Genomic DNA, 20,484 nt, shown 5'->3' on the forward strand with positions numbered 1-20,484 from the left:
ACAATTCTATATATATTTGTTATGCATTTGCTAAAAAAAAATTGGTAAACATCAATTTTTGGTGTTTCTCAAAAATATTCTTCAATGAATTTCACATAATAATTGGAGTATTTAAATAAGAGCAATTTCCTTTTCAGGAGATAGTAAATGACTGGTTATGCCACTTAGGATCAAAAAGTCTATTATGAGTCATGAGGATCAAATTCTTATCAAGCTGCTTTGAAACAGAATTTATAGCATACAGGTCATTCGCCTCAAATCTGCCGGTGTTTATTTTCCACACAAGCCTCCTCTCAGTGCTCTTCATCTCACCTTATCAACATAAGCTTCTATTCCTTTCTCCCTCAAGCGCTTATCTTCCCCTTAAATACATCTATGCTATTCACCTCAACCACTCCATGTGGTAGAGAGTTCCACATTCTCACCACTCTCTGGATAAAGAAGTTTCTCCTGAATTCCCGACTGGATTTATTAGTGACTATCTTATATGATGGCCCCTAGTTTTGGAAAAATCTTCTCTACATCTACCTAATCGAACCCCTTCATAATTTTAAAGACCACCCCTCAGTCTCTCTTTTCTCGAGAAAAGAGGCACAGCCTGTTCAGTCTTTCCGAATAGTTGTACCCTCTCAGTTCTGGTATCATCCTTGTAAATATTTTTTCACCTTCTCCAGTGCTTCTGTATCCTTTTTGTAATATGGAGACCAGAACTGTGCACAGTACAGTACACAGAAACAGTTTGTACTTAACATGTTATTTGAGGAAAACAAAATGGGAGAAATTCATTGTAGCCCAGGTATGGACGCTAACTTTAGAAAAGTTTGCGATTTAGTGCCAGGCGCGAATGATTCAGACTGCATGCAAAATTCAGTTTCATTGCTAAAGAAAGGAATGGAGCGCAAAATCAAGGGCAAATGGTGTTAAACTCAAAGCGCTGACCAATATTGGTGCAATTTAATCTCAAGTTATCATCGCCACAGGCTTTTCTCTGTACTTAAAGGGGAGGTTCCTTGATACTCACCTCATTCTCAGCCATGCTGGCTGCGCAGCTGCCTCAACAAGGAGAAGCACGAAAAGGAGAAGGAGCCCGAGGACTGAAGCAGGTATGCTCATGGCAGATCCACCTCAGTCGGGTGGTCAGAGTGATTGAATGTTTCACCAAATCATAGAAATTTACAGCACAGAAGGAGGCCATTCAGCCCACCTTGTCCATGCTGGCCGACAAAGAGCTATCCACCCTAATCCCACTTTCCAGCAGTTGGTCCATAGCCTTGTAGGTTATGGCACTTCAAGTGCATATCCAAGTACTTTTTAAATGTGATGAGGGTCTCTGCCTCTACCACCCTTTCAGGCAGTGAGTTCCAGACCCCACCACCCTCTGGGTGAAAAAAATTCTCCTCAAATCCCCTCTAAGCCTCCAACCAATTACTTTAAATCTATGCCCCTTGGTTATTTAGCCTTCTGCTAAGAGAAATAGGTCCTTCCTATCCACTCTATCTAGGCCCCTCATAATTTTATACACCTCAATTCGGTCTCCCCTCAGCCTCCTCTGTTCCTGCACACTCTCTGGTGTAATCACATCCTTCCTGTAATGTGGTGACCAGAACTGCACACAGTATTCTAGCTGCGGCCTAACTAGTGTTTTATACAGTTCAGCATAACCTCCCTGCTTCTATATTCTATGCCTCGGCTAATAAAGGCAAGTATCCAGTATGCCTTCTTAACCACCTTATCTACCTGTCCTGCTACCTTCAGGGATCGTGGACATGCACTCCAAGGTCCCTCTGATCTTCTGCACTTCTCGGTGTCCTACCATTTATAGTGTATTCTCTTGTCTTGTTAGCCCTCCCCAAATGTATTACCTCGCACATCTCAATATTGAATTCCATTTGCCACTGTTCTGCCCACCTGACCAGTCCACTGATATTTTACTGCAGTCTACACCTTTCTTCTTCAATATCAACCACACGGCCAATTTTTGTATCATCTGCAAACTTCTTAATCAGACTTCCTATATTCAAGTCCAAATCATTGATATATACCACAAAAAGCAAAGGGCCCAGTAGTGAGCCCTGCGGAACCCCACTGGAAACAGTCTTCCAGTCACAAAAACACAGTTCGACCATTACATTTGTTTCCTGCCTCTGAGCCAGTTTTGGATCCAACTTGCCACTTTGCCTTGGATCCCATGGGCTTTTACTTTCATGACCAGTCTGCCATGCGGGACCTTATCAAAAGCCTTGCTAAAATCCATATAGACTACATCAAACACACTACCCTCATCGACCCTCCTTAGCGAGGCAGACCGTCGGGCTGAAGGGCATGGAGGGTTCGAGATGTCAGTGTTCAGGTGAGTGATGGGTGCATGAGAGCAGAGGTAAGTGTGTTTGGTGTATGTAAAGTGTTTAAATAAGTTTTACTTACTTTTACTTACCTTTACAGCCTTCCTTCCTTCAGATCTCAGGAGTCCCTCATCTCACCGGCACAGAAAGCAGAATGGCTGCGAGCTGTCAAAAGTTGCAGGATTCAGCTTTCTGTTCTGGAGAGGTCTCTAAATCAGCCTGAGAGGAAGGAATTAACTTAGTGTACAGATTGTCAGTGTTTGGCAGCTTCAAAGAGCTGTCAAACGCTGATATTTCATCTGTCAAAAGCTCTTGACAGATGAAATGTCAATCTGTGACATCACCTGTTGCCGGGTGGCTCTTAATTGGCCTGCTGAGCCCGCTGGGCGGGCTCAACAAGGTCAATCAAGTGAAAATCGCGTGGGTTGGCCACAACTCGATGGAGGCGGGACTACAACCCCAAAAGTTGTAGTCCCGCCTCCTACACGCCTCCAGTATCAAAATCCATCCCAAAGTATTTGTTTAATTTCCCTGCCATTTCCTCATTCCCCATTATAACTTCTCCTGTCTCAGCCTGTAAGGAACGCACATTTACTTTTGCTAATCTTTTCCTTTTTACATACCTATAGAAGCTTTTACAGTCTGTTTTTATGTCTCTCGCTTGTTTACACTCATATTCTATTTCCCCTTTCTTTATCAATTTCTTGGCCCTCCTTTGTTGAATTCTAAAATCCTCCCCATCCTCAGGCTTACTACTCTTTCTGGCAACATTATAAGCCTCTTCCTTTGATTTAATACTATCTTTAACTTCTCTCGTTAGCCACGGTTGGACTACTTTTCCTGTGGGGTTTTTCTGCCTTAAAGGAATCCATATTTGTTGCAAATTACATGTTAATTCTTTAAATGCTAGCCATTGCTTGTCTACCATCATACCTATTAAAGTAGTTTCCCAATCTACCTTAGCCAACTCGCCCCTCATACCTACGTAGTTTGCTTTGTTTAGATTTAAGAACCTAGTTTCGGATTTAACTAAATCACTTTCAAACTCAATCTAAAATTCTATTATATTATGGTCACTCTTCCCTAAAGGCCCCTTTACTACAAGGTTATTAATTAACCCTTTCTCATTGCACAATACTAGATCTAAAATAACCTGTTTCTTAGTTGTTTCCTCAACATACTGATCTAGAAAACTATCTTGCATACATTCCATGAATTTGTCCTCCACACTATTACTGCAAATTTGGTTTGCCCAGTCTATATGTAGATTAAAGTCCCCCATAATTTTTGTATTACCCATGTTACATGTGACTCTAATTTCCTGATTTATACTCTGCCCTACATTACAACTATTGTTTGGGGGCCTATAAACAACTCCCACCAATGTTTTCTGCCCCTTGCTGTTTTTTAGCTCCACCCAAACGGATTCTACTTCTTGATTTTCGGAGCTAAGATCCTTTCTCTCTACTATCTTTATCCCATCCTTTATTATCAGGGCTACCCCTCCTCCTTTTCCATTTTGCCTATCTCTTCTAAAAGTTAAGTATCCTGGAATATTTAGTACCCAACCTTGGCCACTTTGCAACCACGTTTCCGTTATGTCTATTAGATCAAACCTATTAATTTCTATCTGTGTTGTTAATTCATTTATTTTTTTGTGAATGCTTCGTGCGTTCAAATATAGTGGCTTTAGCTTTGACTGGTTTCTATTTTTCCTTGATGTCACCTTAGTCACGGATGCCTTATTACCTTTGTTACTCTCTCTGTAACTCACTGACCCACTCTGCTTATTTTTACCCAAAACTCTACTCTGCTCTAGAGCTTTGACATTTCTCTCGCTGCTTTTAAATTTATTCTTTCCTGAATCCTCCCACGCCCCCACCCCCCCCATTAGTTTAAAGCCCTGTCTACTGCCCTAGTTATTCGGTTCGCCAGGACACTGGTCCCAGCCCGGTTTAAGTGGAGCCCGTCCCAACGGAACAGCTCCCTCTTTCCCCAGTACAGGTGCCAGTGCCCCATGAACTGAAACCCCTTCCTCCCACACCACTCTTTGAGCCACGCATTTAACTCTCTGATCTGCTTGTCCCTATGCCAATTTGCGTGTGGCTCAGGTAACAAACCAGAGATTATTAACTTTGTGGTTCTGCTTTTTAATTTGGATCCCAGCTCCTCAAACTCCCTCAGCAGAAACTCATTCCTAGTTCTACCTATGTCGTTGGTTTCTACGTGGACCATGACAACTGGATCCTCCCCCTCCGACTCTAAGTTCCTCTCCAGCCGTGAGGAGATGTCTTTAACCCTGGCACTAGGCAGACAACACAACCTTCGGAACTCTTGGTCATGGCTGCAGAGAACAGTATCTATCCCCCTGACTATACTTTCCCCTACCACAACTACATTCCCTTTCACTTCCCTGACTTGACTGGCCTCCTGCACCATGGTGCCTTGGTCAGCTTGCTCATCCATCCTGCAGGATTTTCCCTCATCCACACAGGCAGCAAGAACCTCATTCTTGTTGGACAAGGGCAAAGGCTGAGGCTCCTCCGGCACTGCGCCTGGGGTCCCCTTACCTGCCTGAGTTGCAGTCACACCCTGCTATCCCTGACCACTAACCAGACCTGTACCACTACCTAACCTAAGGGGTGTGATTGCCTCCTGGATCAAAGTATCCAGGTAATTCTCCCCATTCCTGATGCCCCGCACTGTTTGCATCTCAGACTCCAGCTCAAAAACTCTGAGCTAAAGTTCTTCAAGATGCAGGCACTTACTGCAAACGTGGTTGTCCGGGATCATAATGCTCTCCACAAACGCCCACATGCTGCAGTTGCAGCACACCACCTGCACTGCCATCACTATATGACCTCGTTTTATTTAATTAAATTTGTAATTAGATAACTTAGTTTACAGTGTAGTTTCTTGACTACTTACTTGATCTAGATTAAGTAGATCTACCTGTAACGCAAAGTACTACAAGTAGTGTAGGCAAAAAGCAGTAACTCCTTCCCCCTCTTCTCCAAATTACCACTCTTTCCAAATAAAACACTCTGTTCAAGTCTACTCCATTTAATCTCGCTCTATGCAGACCACTGTGTTCTGCAGAAATGTTTACTTTATACACTAGGCGCCTCACCCAATTTGCAAGTGATGACTCAGCTCCCCTACTCCTACTGATTAGCGCCTATTCAACACAAACACTTACAGCTGACTGACAGTTAACTGCCACTGGCGGTCAGTGACGTAAGAAAACTACTAGGCACTTGATCTAAGCGTTAAACAAAGCTTTAATCAACTGTTTTACAACATTGAGGTCTAGTTGTGTCCTTCACTAGTTTCTGTTAAGAATGTCCTGCGCAAGCTGGGCCCGTGCCCGAGTATTTATATTCTCCCTGGACAGCACCACTCGCAGGCCGCTCAGTTGATTCATGTCAGTCAGCTTCTGTTAACTACAGTTTTTAAAGTTCAAGGTTAAAATCAAAATCTTGAACTAAGTTTCACTTTTTACAGCTTCTCTTACCCAATACTTACCAGAAATTCCCACTCTTTCCAAATTCCTAAATAAAACACCCTGTTCAAGTCCACTCTGTTTAATCCCACACTGTGCAGACCGCTGATGGGGCAGAAGGGAAGGCTTCAGATTTCTGGGGCATTGGGACCAATGATCCCGCGAAGATTTTGTTGTTATGCGCGGTCCGTTTATTCAATGTGAGGTACCCTTAAATTTTTTGAGCATGTGCGTTACTTCAGCGCTTGGAGCAGGCTGCGCAGTACCTTCACGATTGCTGTGCACCCGCAGGCAGCTTAGATTGAACATTGATTGGGACCATTTTTTAGGCAGGAGGGGCCTGTACAAGATGGATGGGTTGCACCTCAAAGGGCTGGGACCAATATCCTTGCAGGGAGGCTAACTAGTGCTGTGGGAGAGGGTTTAAACTAATTTTGCAGGTGGAGGGGCACCAGGTTGAAGAATTGAGAGAGGAGAATCAAGGTGCATAGAGGACTGGAAGAGACAAACAGCATGAGAAAAAAAGTATTTCAGAAATAGGAGGGATCAGACGGGGGGAAATGCGAGGCAGACTAGAATAGGTAGGAAAGTAAATTGTGAAGAGGACATAAGGAGGCTACAAAGGGATATAGATAAGTTAAGTGAGTGGGCAAAGATCTGGCAAATGGAGTATAATGTGGGAAAATGTGAAGTTGTCCATTTTGGCAGGAAGAATAAAAAGGAGGCATATTATCTAAATGGTGAGAGATTGCAGAGCTCTGAGATGCAGAGGAGAAATATTTTCTCAGAGGGTCATGAGTCTTTGGAACGCTCTTCCTCAGAGGGCGGTGGAAGCAGAGTCTTTGAATATTTTTAAGGCAGAGATAGATAGATTCTTGGTAAGCAAGGAGGTGACAAGTTATCGGGGGTAGGCGGGAATGTGGAATAATCGGATCAGCCATGATCTTATTGAATGGCGGCGTAGGCTCGAAGGGCCGAGTGGCCTACTCCTGCTCCTAATTCGTATGTTCATAGGTTTGGAGTGCATGTGCATAAATGCACGGAACATGGTAAATAATGTTGGTTAGCTGCAGGCACAAATTGCCACATGGGATTATGATATAGTAGCAATAATTGAGATTTGGCTCAAACAATGGGAAGGAATGGGCCCTTAATATTCCTGGCAACAAGGTATTTAGGATAGAAAGGGAAAGGGAAAAAAGGAGGGGGGTCATAGTATTAATCAAAGATACTGTTACAACACTGGAAAGCGATGATGTACTTGAGGGTTCAAAGGCAGAATCTATTTGGTTAGAATTAAGGAACAATAAAGGAGGCATTATGCTGCTGCGTGTATAATATAGGCCACCAAATAGTCGGAAGTTGATAGAGAAGCAAATTTGCAGCAACTTTCAGAAAGAAGCAAGAACTATAGAGTAGTGATAATGGGGAACTTCAATTATCCAAATATAGACTGGAAAATAACAGTGTTAAGGGCAACGAGGGGGAGGAGTTCCTGAAATGTGTAGAAGAGAACTTTCTTGATCAGTATATTTCCAGCCCAACAATGGAGGAAACCCTGCTGGGTCTGGTTCTGGGGAATGAAGTGGGGCAAGTGGAGCATGTTTCAGTTGGGGAGTTTTTGGGAAACAGTGATCACAATATCATTAAGTTTAGAGTAGTTATGGAAAAGGACAAGGAACAATTGAGCAGGAAAATACACAACTGGAGGAGGGCTAATTTCCATGAGTTGAAAGGGGATCTGGCCCGGGTGGATTGGAATCAAAGAATTGCAGGTAAAACAGTAAATGAGCAATGGGAAGCCTCCAAGAGGAGATAGTTTGGGTACAGACTAGACACATTACCATGAGGGGAATGGAAAGACATCCAAAGCTAGAGCTCCCTGGATGACTAATGATATAGAGATTAAAATGCAACAGAAAAAGGCTTACAATAAATGTCAGGCTCATAAAACAGTAGAGAACCAAGCTGAAGACAGAAGTACAGAGGAGAGCTGAAAAAGGAAGTAAGAGGAGCAAAGAGAATAGATTAGCGGGTAAAATAAAAGGGAACTCAGAAGTCCTTTATAAACACATTAATAGTAAAAGGGTAGTCAAAGGAAGGGTGGGGCAGATTACGGACCAAAAAGGAGATCTTCTTGTGAAGGCAGAAGGCATAGCTGAGGTACTAAATGAATACTTTACATCTGTCTTCGCTAAATACTGTAAGAGGATGCTGCCAATGTCACAGTAAAGCAGGAGGTAGTAGAGAAATTGGATAGGATAAAAATAGATAAAGAGGAGTGATGTAAAACGACTACTGAGTGCTTGGTTTGAGTATAAAACAAGGCTTTAATCAACTGTTTCAAAACCATGAGATTTCTAGTTACAATCACTAGTTCCTGGTTACAGAAACATCCTGAGCAAGCTGGGCCCATGCCCGAATATTTATACTCCTTGGACGGCACCACCAGCTGGCCGCCCAGTGTTACTTCATGAGTCATGATAAGATTCATGACATTGAGTAATTAAAAGGTTTGCAGCGCTCACAGTAGAAAAGTCAACCGGTCCAGATGGGATACATCCTAGGGTACTGAGGGAAGAAAGGGTGAAGATAACGGAGGCTCTGGCCACAATCTTCCAATCCTCCTTCGATATGAGAGCAGTGCTAGAGGACTGAAGGACTGCAAATGTTACACTCCTGTTCAAAAAAGGGGAGAGGGATAAACCAGCTAAATACAAGTCAGTCAGACTAACGTCAGTACTGGTAAAACTTTTAGGGGGGGAAGTTTCCCAGTCCTGGGGAAGCGGGACTGTTGGGAAAATGGCAGAAACTGGGAGCGGGTACCGACCCCACTCCCAACCCACCTCCATGCCATCTTCCCGGGAGGTGGGTCCCCGACTCGCGCAGGGACCCGTCTCCTCGAGCCGGGAAGGGGATTAGAGCCAATTAACTGCCTGTTAACAGGTAGTTAACAAACAGTTTTGAAGCTTATCCCCATTTTACCCCTGCAAGTGTGGGCTTCCTGACGGCTGCGAACCTCACCCGGGTCAGCGAGGTGAGCAGTGGGTCTGCGGGGGTGAGAGGGGTCGAAAGTCCACTGTAAAGGTGAGTGATGGGCGCAAGTGTGGACAGGTAATATGAGAGGGGAGTGTAAAGTGTTGGAAAAAGTTTCCTTACCTTTGTTTCTTTCTGCAGGTTTTGGTTTTGGTGAGCCTTATGTGCAAGGGCTCACCTTAGAACAGAGATTGTCAGTGTTTGACAGCTTCTCAAAGCTGTCAAACACTGACGATTCATCTGTCAAAACATTTTCGACAGATGAAACATCATAGGCTGACGTCCTCTGTCACCGGCTTTCCCTTAATTGGCCGGTAAACACACAGGGCGGGCTTAACAAGGTCACTCAAGGGAAAATAGCGTGGGTTGGTCAGACGTCGTTGGGGGCGGGACTGAAACCCGAAAACCAGCAGTCCTGCTCCCAACGTGCTGCACTGACAAAATCCAGCCCTTAGAGATAATAATCCGAGACAAAATTCACTGGCACTTCGAAAAATATGGGTTAATGAATGACAGTCAGCTTGGATTTGTTAAAGCCAAATCGTGTTTGACTAACTTGATTGAGTTCTTTGATGAAGTAACAAAGAGGGTAGGAGATAGGCGAATGGTTGGTGTTGTGTATATGGACTTTCAAAAGGCATTTGATAAAGTACCACATAATAGACTTGTTAGCCATTTTGAAGCTCATGGGGTTAAAGGGGCAGTGGCAGCATGGATATGAAATTGGCTAAGGGACAGAAAGCAGAGAGTAGTCATGAATGGTTGTGTTTTAGATTGGAGGGATGTATACAGTGGTATCCCCCAGATTTTGGAGTTGGGACCACTGCTCTTTTTGATATATATTAATGACCTGGGTTTGGGAATACAGGACATAATTTCAAAGTTTGCAGATGACATAAAACTCGGAAATGTAGCAAACAGTAAGGAGGAGAGTAACTGACTTCAAGAGGATACAGGCAGACTGGTGAAATGGGCAGACACATTGACATGAATCGGCCATTCATGAAAGAAAGGCTTGTGAAGTGATGCTGAGCGGCCTGTGGGTGGCGTTGTCCAGGGAGAGTATAAATACTCGGGCACGGGCCCAGCTTTCGCAGGGACATTCTTAACAGGAACTAGTGAAGGACACAACTAGACCTCCAAGTTGTAAAACAGTTGATTAAAGCTTTGTTTAATGCTTAGACCAAGTGCTTAGTAGTTTTCTTACGTCACACATGACAGATGATAATTAACGCAGAGAAGTACGATGTGACACATTTTGGTAGGAAGAATGAGGAGAGGCAATATAAACTAAATGGTAAAATTGTAAAGGAGATGCAGGGGCAGAGAGATCTGGGGGTGTACGTACACAAACTTTTGAAGGAGGAATGACAAGTTTAGATGGCTGTTAAAAAGGCATATGGGATCCTTGGCTTTATAAACAGAGGGAATAGAGTACAAAAGCAAGGAAGTTATGCTAAACCTTTATAAAACATTGGTTAGGCCCCAGCTGGAGTATTGTGTCCAATCCTGGACATCACACTTCTGGAAGGATGTCAAGGCCTTGGAGGATGCAGAGGAGATTTACTAGAATGATACTAGGGATGTGGGACTTCAGTTATGTGGACAGACTAGAAAAGCTGGGGTTGTTCTCCTTTGAGCAGAGAGGATTAATGGGAGATTTATTAGAGGTGTTCATCAAGGGTGTTGATAGTGTAAATAAGGAGAAACTGTTTTCAGTGGCATAAGATTTAAGATAATTGGCAAAAGAAGGGGAGAATTTTTTTTTTGAGTTGTTATAATCTGGAATGTATTGCCTGAGAGGGTGGTAGAGGCAGATTCAATAATATTGGATAAATAATTGGATAAATATTTGCAGGGCTTTGGGGAAAGGGCAGGGAGTGGGACTAATTGGCTAGCTCTTTCAAAGAGCCAGCACCGGCACGATGGACCGAATGGCCGACATCTGTGCTGCATCATGCTATGATTCTATGAAAGTTCCTCATCTTCCCAAATTGATAAAATATTCAAATTTAATGAAAACATTTCCATTTCGAATTGGAGAGAGAACGACCATGGATAACTATCTCCTTGACCATCACAAGAGATGCATGGACCCACGAGATCACAGAGAAACTAATGCCCAACGTGGAAAGAGGTTAATTTATTCAACAGATGAATTTGGTTTTGGATTTTTCTATTAAAAGTATGAAGTAATGTCTGTGTGATATAATTGCAGGTAACAGTGAACCAAAAGGGCCAAAGAAAGTATTGGGAATTAAGCATGAGCAATTGTAATTTATTTGCCATAGGAATCGATTTAACAGGAAATAATTTATTGTTAGGGCAGTTGAAGGGAGCGAGGACTAAGACATCAGGCAGAACACTCACCCACATAGGTAAGATTGCATCTGAATGGCAGCTGATGTGATAGAATATCCAAGATGTAATTATTGGTAGTGTGAGTTCAGGACTACAGGATCATATCTCAGTAACAATGCAATGACAATGTTAACTGAACTGTGAACAGATATACAAACTGTCTTAGTGTGATGTATAGCGCATATCTATATGATTTATGTAAGCTCTCAATGCCAAGTTCCAGACAGAAATGAAGTAGGCTATACCACACAGAAGATAGGGAGAATTTTTACTCCCTCTACCTGATGGGAACTGGGTGGAATGGGAATTAAAATCCAATCGGCACACTTACCACTCGATTCCCACCCCGCAGTTATTTTAACACCGCTATTTTCTTGGACGATTTAGGTGCCTGCTTGACTCAGGCGGGAGCCTCATAAATATATGCAAATTGAGGTCCTATCACTTAGCTAGGATCTCAATGCAATTTTAACCGCCTAACAAGCAGAGCATGTAGAGCAGACTCTCCGCTAAGTAAAACATGGAGGACACCCAGCGGAGGCCCGGTAGGGTAAGTGTAACACTTATTTTTGTGGAGCCCAAAGTGCTCAGCTGGGCTGCTCGATCTTCATAACTCCAAAAATATTAAGCTTCAGGCAGGCAGCTGGCTGGTGGGATGTTAATGAGGCATGGCCATTAAAATAGCCTACCCACTGCAGCTCCTGGGCAGACGGCCTGCCGGATCCCTGCCCAGGAGTTAAAACTGCCCCTATGGTGTGCACAATATTGTAAATGGGTAAATCACATTTGTCCAACACAAGTTCTGCTGTGAAATCGTGGTCTCACCAGCAGCTGATACCAAATAGTAGCCTTGAAGAATTATTTTCCTTTCATAGAATGGATTGTGTGATTCTCGTATGGAGGTTCACAACCGCAAGACTATCAAAATGGTAAGTTTATTATTCAAAATTGGCATAAGAACAGTTTCTTTCAAAAATCAAATTTCCTTTCCTTCTCGACTGAAGGCATTGATTCTTGATTGGGTGTGGATCCACAGGCACCAGCTTCTCTCTGTTTCTAACCCATCTGACCTTGACAGTGAATATTATCAAGCTATTTGAATGTGAAGCACATCACAACCGAGCCCAATCCTCTGACCTTACTTGATGCCTGCATGTATGAACTTAGAGGGTATCCTGGTTAGTGATCAGGAGTTAAAACCCTGTCTGATTTTTTTTTTCCATTTAGCTAGATTAGGGCCACTGGCACCAACTGTAGTATCACAACGAACTCAGCAAAGACAGAATCAAATCTGGACTTTTTGATCTGTGCGGAATGAAATTGACAGGGTCTACAAAAGGTGGGCAATCAGCCCTGCCAGGTTAGCACCCAGAAAAGAAAGATTTGCATTTATATCGTATCTTTCATGACCTCAGGACGTCCCAATGCGCTTTACAACCAATGAAGTACTTTTGAAGTGTACTCATGGTTGTAATGTAGTAAACGTGGCAGCCAATTTGCGCAAGGCTCCAAAAACAGCAATGAAATAAATCACCAGATCATCAGTTTTAGGTGTTGGTTGAGGAATAAATATTAGCCAGGACACTGGGGAGAAGCCCCCTCCGCCTCTTCAAAATAGTGCCATGGGATCTTTTACATCCACTTGTGCGGGTTAGGTTGATTGGCTATGATAAATTGACCCTTAGTGTTAGGGGGATTAAATACGTGGGGTTACAGGGATAGGGTGGGATATGTGTTGGTGTAGGGGTTACGGGGATCGGGTGGGATATGTGTCGGTGCAGGCTCGATGGGCCGAAATGGCTTCTATCTGCACTGTGGGGTTTCTGTGATTCTGTGTTGTGATTCTGTGATAGGGCAGACAGGACCTTGGTTTAGCGTCTCCTCTGGGGGTGAAGTTGAAAATTACCGATGAGGGGGGAGTCTAGCTGATACTTTTCTCCTTTGTGGCCTAAGGATACTAAAACCAATTGTGGTGCTTCCACTGCACCTTGAGTGAGATCAACTAGATATCAAACCTGGGATCCTCTTGTTCTGTATGGTTCAGTAGCTTACCACATAGTGCTTTTAGAAGCTGAAGCTTCAGGGAACCAATTCTTATTCTTGTCACTGCCATAATATATTTTCTGTTTCAGAGACAAAGGCTATTATTGCATTATAAATGGAAATGCAAATTTCCTCAGATTTTTAGTTCTCAAGGATTTTTTTTTATCCTAATATGAATCTCAATCTAGTGTTAACTGTCTAAATTTCTCGGTTTCATCAATTTAGTGATGCATCATTTGTTCCCCTTAAGTTCTTCCATTGCATTCATAGAAAGACTTTTTAAATGGTATTACAGGAAATTCTTTGGTATCTGGCACCAACGGGACCAGGATGGTGCCGGTTGATTAAAAATTCCAGATGACGGAGAGGGTTATCTACCGAGGCTATTTTTAACGAACAAAGAGTCAGACTCCTATTATTGAGGTGTTCGGACTTCTGACAGTGCCAAGAAGCCGAGTAGTGGCAGTTTGGAGAACTACCCCCACTGACTAACTCGGCCACCGCGGGAGACTCGGACTCTGACTCGGCAACATTTCCGGTTGTTGAGGTGTTTTCGGAGTATGAATTTTGCCGGTTAATAGAGAATTCCGGATATTTAGGTGCCGTTTAAATGAGCGTTTCCTGTACTGCTTTTGCTGCTAGCTAATAAGTATTGCTTTTGCTATTGGTGAAAAAGTACCCAAAATCAGCTTAGTCCAATTTCTGGCAGTCCACCAACAAAGTCATCTATTTACAAATGATGGCAACATTTTCAAACCATCTTTTCAGTTAATTTCTTCTCCAATGATATTACTTTAATAGCTCAGTTTGAAAAATTGTCAAGAAGAGTAAACTAGCATTTAAAACCCATGAAAAATGGATTTCAGAAGCATGCTGCAACACAATTTAGATTCTGCATCATTTCGAACATATGACCACAAATTAATAAAGAATGTAAAATGAAAACCTAAAAGTTACTATACTAACCTTTATATTCAATGTGGAATCCTGAAAAGCTAACGGAGCCATCACTTCGAAAAGCCAAGTGTATGTTGTTTGAACTGCTCTCAATCCGTTCAGGAAACTTATTATCTAGAAAGCTTCCGATCAGAGGGCTGTTACTGTCTGGGCCATCATATAGGTAAAGGAAGTCATAGTTGGGCTCCATGGTGAAACTGCAAAGTAGAAAATACATGTGCTCAAGCGACAACATTCATTTCCATTGTTTTATTTCCAAAATACCCAGCACAGTTTTAAACTAGATTCCATCCCCCTCCCCGGCCACTGTCTCAGGCCAAACCAAACCAAATTGTTTGCATTATCTCCATCCTATTTGACCATGAGCAGGGCGTCTGACCATATTTTTACTACTGTAACATCGCCCATTTCTGCCCATGCCTCCGCCCATTTGCCACGTGAAACCTTTATCCATGCTTTTGTTTCCTCCAGACACGACTATTCCAATGTTCTCTTGGCCGGCCTCCCATCCTCCACCTCCATCAATTTGAGCTCCTCCAAAACTCTGGTGCCCATATCTTAACCCCCATCATCATTGTGCTCATTGAACTGCATCGGCTCACAGCCTAGCAATGCCTCAAATTTAAAATTCTCATCATTGTATTCAAAGCCCTACATGCCTTAACACTCCCTATCTCTGTAACCTCCTCCAGTCCTAACACCCTCCAAGAACTCTGCATTCCCCCAACTCTGGCCTCTTATACATTCCCCACTCTCTTTACCCCAGGTAGGCAGCTTCAAAATATGATCACAGGTGTGTGGACAGATGTCAGTACTTCCAGCAGGAATGTTCAGCAACAACATTGCTTATGACAACTTAACCTCAACATGCTATTTGCTTGCTTGAATATTACCTAACAAATGTGGTAAAAATCCATACAATTAAAATACATAAGGAAGGAGCTGCAAGTGATAAAGGAATCAGATTGAAAGGAAGGCAGATAAGCAATTGATTTTTTAAGCTTCACAATTGGAACATTAGAATGTTCCTAAAACTGGTACTTAAAACTCAAAATAGTCAGCGAACAGAGACGTATCTTCCCACAATCACTCAATCACCAAGGCTCAGATGCACACTCAACACCAGACTCCCATGTAATAAAAATGTAATCACCATTCCCTTCAGCCAAGAGTCAAATACACAACCTCCCCATCAGATCATGAGCAATATGCCACTCACCTTTCTGGGTCGGCTGGGGTGGGGGGGCGCACGGGTGTGTGTGATTAATCATGCAAGATGCCCCCCCCCGCCCACCCCGGAGAGATGGCTGCCATAGAGAGGGAGCCCACCATTGCTGGTCAATGAAATGTGGTGGCGCTGCATAGCCAGAAGCAAAGAAGCCACGTTTAAAGGGGGCTGAAGTGCTCTGAAAATCTGAAGCAAAATTGAGCCAAGTCCTAAAAATGGTTAATGACTAGGGCCCAAAGAGGAGAGAAGTACCCAACACTGGACTCTTCTTCCTCTGAAATAGCCTTCAGCAGGCCTCCCACCACTGCCCCAGGATATACTGTCACCTTCTCCTTACAATCCCTGGATCAATGGTAGTAGAGGTGGGAGGCAGAGAAATTGGCTGGATTCCCAAGGTCCTGCCTCCTCGTCATTACTTACATGCAACAGGGTAATCAAGGGGCAGCCCAAAACTAGTAGGCTTACACTAAACCACAAACGGAGTACATTCTAACACAGAACTATATTATGGCTTGAGAAAAATGTCCTATTTGTTATCCAATATGACAGGACCCAGAAAATGTTATTGTACCTTTATTTGTTCCTATGCAGTAAATGGGTACACCATGGGCCAAAGTTTTGTCTCCATGTGACACTTTACGATCAGCTTACCCCATACTGTGTGCTTGACAGCTATTTATTATTATTTGCTGCTGTGGTTGCCTGCTGTCAGCAAGGAGGCACCTCGGATTGATTGCTGCCCTGGAAACTCTGTGATTCACTGATGGGAACGGAGAGCTATGCACAAGCTGTGGTATAAATGGAGTAATTGAATAGAACTAAGGTTTAAAGTGAACAATAGGAATTTAAATGGCTCCACTGATGGTCCTTCTTCTGCCATCACTCTCTCAGCTACACAGGAAATTGAAAATCCCGGCAACGGACAGGAACAAAATCAAATTATTGGTGCCATCCATTGCATTTAACAGTTTACAGGTTTATGCTGCCCTGTCATTGGATTTCCTTTGGGCCGACACTTTGGCCGGAATTTTTCCCTAAAAAATGGGTGGGTTTGGAGCGTGGGGGCAGTTAAATTGTTAAAAATGAGAATCCTGACCTGAACCCGTCTCCTTCCGGTTTTAATGGAGACGGGACAGGGGCGAGCGACCAGCCTGCTCCCAGGGGGTGAAACGTCAATTTAAATATTATAATGAGGCTGGAAACTTCTTTTTTAACCTCCATTCTGAATTTAACTTCATGTGGACGAGTTTCACACAATTCGTGAAACCCGGCAGTTAAACCGAGATGGGGACTGCTGCATCCAGGAGGTAAGTGGCTGTATACCTACCTCCTGGATCCAGGGCCCTTACGTAACCCACCCCCGTGATCGGAGACCCCTCACAAGGCCTCTGATCCCCAACATGAGGCCTCACCCTCACAGAGGCTGGTCACAATCCTCCGGTGACTGGCCCTGACCCTCGCTTCCACCATGCCAATCTCCAATCCCCGCCGCTGATGTTCCAGCTTACACCCCACCTCACTGATCCTCCAAATCCCCCCAGACCCGATCCTCCCACTGATCTCCGACCACCCTTCCAATCCCCGAACCCCCACCGATCCTCGACTCCTCCCACGATCCCCAATCATCCCCTCGCACCGCGATCCCTGACCGAGCCACAGCTGATCCCTGACCCTCCGCGATCCCTCCCCCAGACCGACTCCTCGTTTCCGCTTCGCATCTGCAGGCCTACCCACCCACAGCCAGCCAGCCCCTCAATCTGGCTGGCTGTGGGCAGGAGTCAGAGGCCTCACATGCAAATCAGGCCCTGCCGTTGAAGTCGGGCTTGTGTGAACCCGGCCTCCCGGGTTTTCCACCCGCCTCGGAGGCCCCCTGCCCTCAACCGCCTACCTGGAGAAAATTCCAGCCTTTGTATCTGAAAGCTGCATATAAGGCTTCCTGGTTGCACTGAGGTACTTGATGCACATTTGTTTCTGTCGTAGTGAGAACATTTCCAAACCCCATTTGTACCAGAAGCAGGGATCATCCTATAATCCTTTGTGGAATCAGTGCATAGACAGAAGAGATACAAAGCTAAAATTGGTAGAGAAATTGTCACAGATGCTCTAACTATGATATGTAGGGATGCCAACTCTGGTTGGACGTATTCCCAGAAGTTTGATCACGTGACACGTGACTTCTGATTGTATGACATCCAATCATGACGTCTGATCACATGATGTCTGATCGCATGGCGTTTCCTTCAGTTTGAAAATGTTATTGCATTTAGTTTAGAAAGTTAGGCCATACATTCTAAATGTCCCGTCCAAGTGGAAAACCTTGCACTCTATTTCTCCGTGTCTGGAACTTGTAAAATATGTTAATATATCCAATGAAGCATTAAACTTCTGAAGACTTGTGCCTAAATACTCACGTTAATTGAAAAACATACCCATTAAAAAAAATTCTCATGGAATTATCTGACAGCTCTATCACTAGCATTTCCGGATTTAAAGATGCAATCTGCAATAAATATTTATTTTCTCATATCTTTTGTAAAAAGTTATGTAAAAGCAGTTTTCTCTTCTACAGCAAAACAACTTTCTAGAAGCAATGGAACTTTTTCTTTATAAATTCATTCTTGGGACATGGGCAAGGCTGACATTTATTGCTGATCTCTATTTGCCCTGAGGTGGTGGTGGTAGGCCTATATCTCAAACCGCAGTGGTTCAATGCAATTGAGTGGGTTGCCAGGCCACTTCGGAGGGCAGTTAAGAGTCAACCAACTTGGTGTGAAACTGGAGTCACATATAAGTCAGACTGGGTAAGGACAGTGGATTTTCTTCCTTAAAGGGCATGAGTGAACCAGTTGGGTTTTTAAACTGAATGCAAATTCTCAAACTATCAAATCAAATCAAATCAAATCAACTTTTATTGTCATTGTTAGTGCACAAGTGCAGTACAACAAAATGTAGGCTTGCGGCTCCCGAGAGTGTACAATTTAAATACACATTCATAACATAACCACAACACTACCATACTCTCTTATATTTTATATGTCTGGATCTCCTCGATAACTGGGTGGCATACCGTGCTTTTTATATATAAAATGCGATTTAAACCGGTTATGGTGGCTAATGTGGGATCATATCACCACAGAGAGTACAAAAAGAGCTTGCGATTGTATTTGTAAGTATAACCCATCTAGTCCAGTTTCAGGAGTGAGGGAGAACCTATCTCCTGCCGGATATCATGGAATTAGGGATATTAGGGGTAAAAATTGGTTGCTTTGCGCCTAAATTAACGCCCCGGCGATGTTAGCGCACCAAATTTTTCCCCCTTAGTCTTTTTGTTGTCCTCGATTATTTCTAGAAGCTAGTTTGAATTTTCAGTAGAACTAACTTTCTCCATAGTTTCCAGGGTACAAATTGCTTACTATCACCTGCAAATATGCATTTTGATAGCAAGAAATGCCAATGTCAAATCATAACACAGCTCTTTGCTTGCATACAGGAAAATTTAGAATGAGTTACTAAATTCACCAGCTGACAGAAAGAGTCTCCTTCTGCTGTCAAATTAGGGCTGACTAATTTTACCAGAAACATTGGCGTAAATAAAAAAGCAGATAATCTCATTTTGCGCTTGAACCAAATTTTTAGTTAGAATAATCAGTAGGGGTTTCACCCCATGTTATCCCCAGAAAAAAAGTCACAAGAGGACCGGCTGATAGTAATATAGAATACTAGCTGAAGTGCCCGGCGGTGCCGAGGGAATTTTGAGGGCATGTTGTTGTTGGAAGAGAGAGAGTGCGCGACTGGGGGGGAAGAGAGCGCGCGACTGGGGGGAAGAGAGCGCGCGACTGGGGGGAAGAGAGCGCGCGACTGGGGGGAAGAGAGCGCGCGACTGGGGGGAAGAGAGCGCGCGACTGGGGGGAAGAGAGCGCGCGACTGGGGGGAAGAGAGCGCGCGACTGGGGGGAAGAGAGCGCGCGACTGGGGGGAAGAGAGCGCGCGACTGGGGGGAAGGGGGGAAGAGAGCGCGACTGGGGGGAAGGGAGGGAAGGGAGGGGGGGAGGGGGAGAGGGGAGGGGGAGGGGAGGGGTGGGGGAGGTGGGGGAAGGAGGGGGGGGGAGAAAGGGAGGGGGGGAGCCAGCAGACCCTCTCCCCTCTGTCGGCGATGGCTCCGCTGAGCTCCGTGCCGCCCCACACACTGACATGCCGAGCGCAGCACCTCGGTGAGCCCGAGCCCCGCCCTCCTGAGGCCGGGCCTGAGGTGGCTTGAGACGGCCGACTGCGGCTAGCCGGGCCCGGTTGCCTTGGTAACCCTCCTCCCTTCTCCGCCTCCCGATCTCCGGGACCGGGCCTGGGCCTGAGCGGCTTGAGACGGCCGATTGCGGCTGGCGAGCCCGGTTGTCGGGGTAACCCTCTCCGCTCCCCCTCCCCTCCCGAGCCCCGCCCCCCCGCTAACCTGCTCGCTTCCCTCTGGCCGCGCTCTGTGTGGAGGTGCGTGTGCGCCGTGCAGCGCGAGCGCGAATGAAGCGCGAGGAGCTTGCAGTGAGCCCAGCCAGCCTTTACCAAGATGGCTGGCCGCTGGTTCGGAATCGGGCCCAGCGGGATGGCCGGTGCGTAGCTCGGGCGTGGCTGGGCAACAGACACCCAGGCTTCGAGGCCTGCCTGCAAAAACGGTGAAAGGTAGGAAAATTATAGAGGTTAGAAAAAAGATTTACAAATGAATTAACTTTTTTAAAAACAATTTGTGTTTTAAAAGCAACTTTTTTTTGGTGGAAATGTAGATTTGAAAAGAAACACGCAGAAAGCGGGAAATAGAAATGAAAAGTTTGGAATCAAGATGGCGGCGACTCACCTTGGTTCAGAACGATAAGGCCCGCCCACACACACACCGATTGGTCGACCGTCAGGTCACCGAAGCGTAGGATTGGTCAATCGTCCTGTCACTCGACTCTAGGAGGGCCCGCCCGCACGCGCCAGGAACCCGCCCCCGCCATGCAGCGATTGGTCGACCGTCGGGTCGCTCGACTG

General features: G+C 44.7%; 1 protein-coding gene across 1 annotated transcript in view; it reads right to left on the bottom strand.

Moving 5' to 3' along the window:
- Positions 1-20,484, bottom strand: part of csmd3b (CUB and Sushi multiple domains 3b) — a 1,929,854-nt gene that overhangs the window by 373,435 nt on the left and 1,535,935 nt on the right. The window contains exon 27 of the mRNA XM_085993978.1: positions 14,251-14,438. Within this exon, the coding sequence (XP_085850104.1) occupies positions 14,251-14,438 (188 nt within the window). The remainder of the gene's footprint in view (positions 1-14,250; positions 14,439-20,484) is intronic.

The sequence above is a fragment of the Somniosus microcephalus genome, chromosome 7, assembly GCF_052327205.1.
Source record: "Somniosus microcephalus isolate GS21.2 chromosome 7, FLI_Smic_1.0, whole genome shotgun sequence".
NCBI classification, from domain to species: domain Eukaryota; kingdom Metazoa; phylum Chordata; class Chondrichthyes; order Squaliformes; family Somniosidae; genus Somniosus; species Somniosus microcephalus.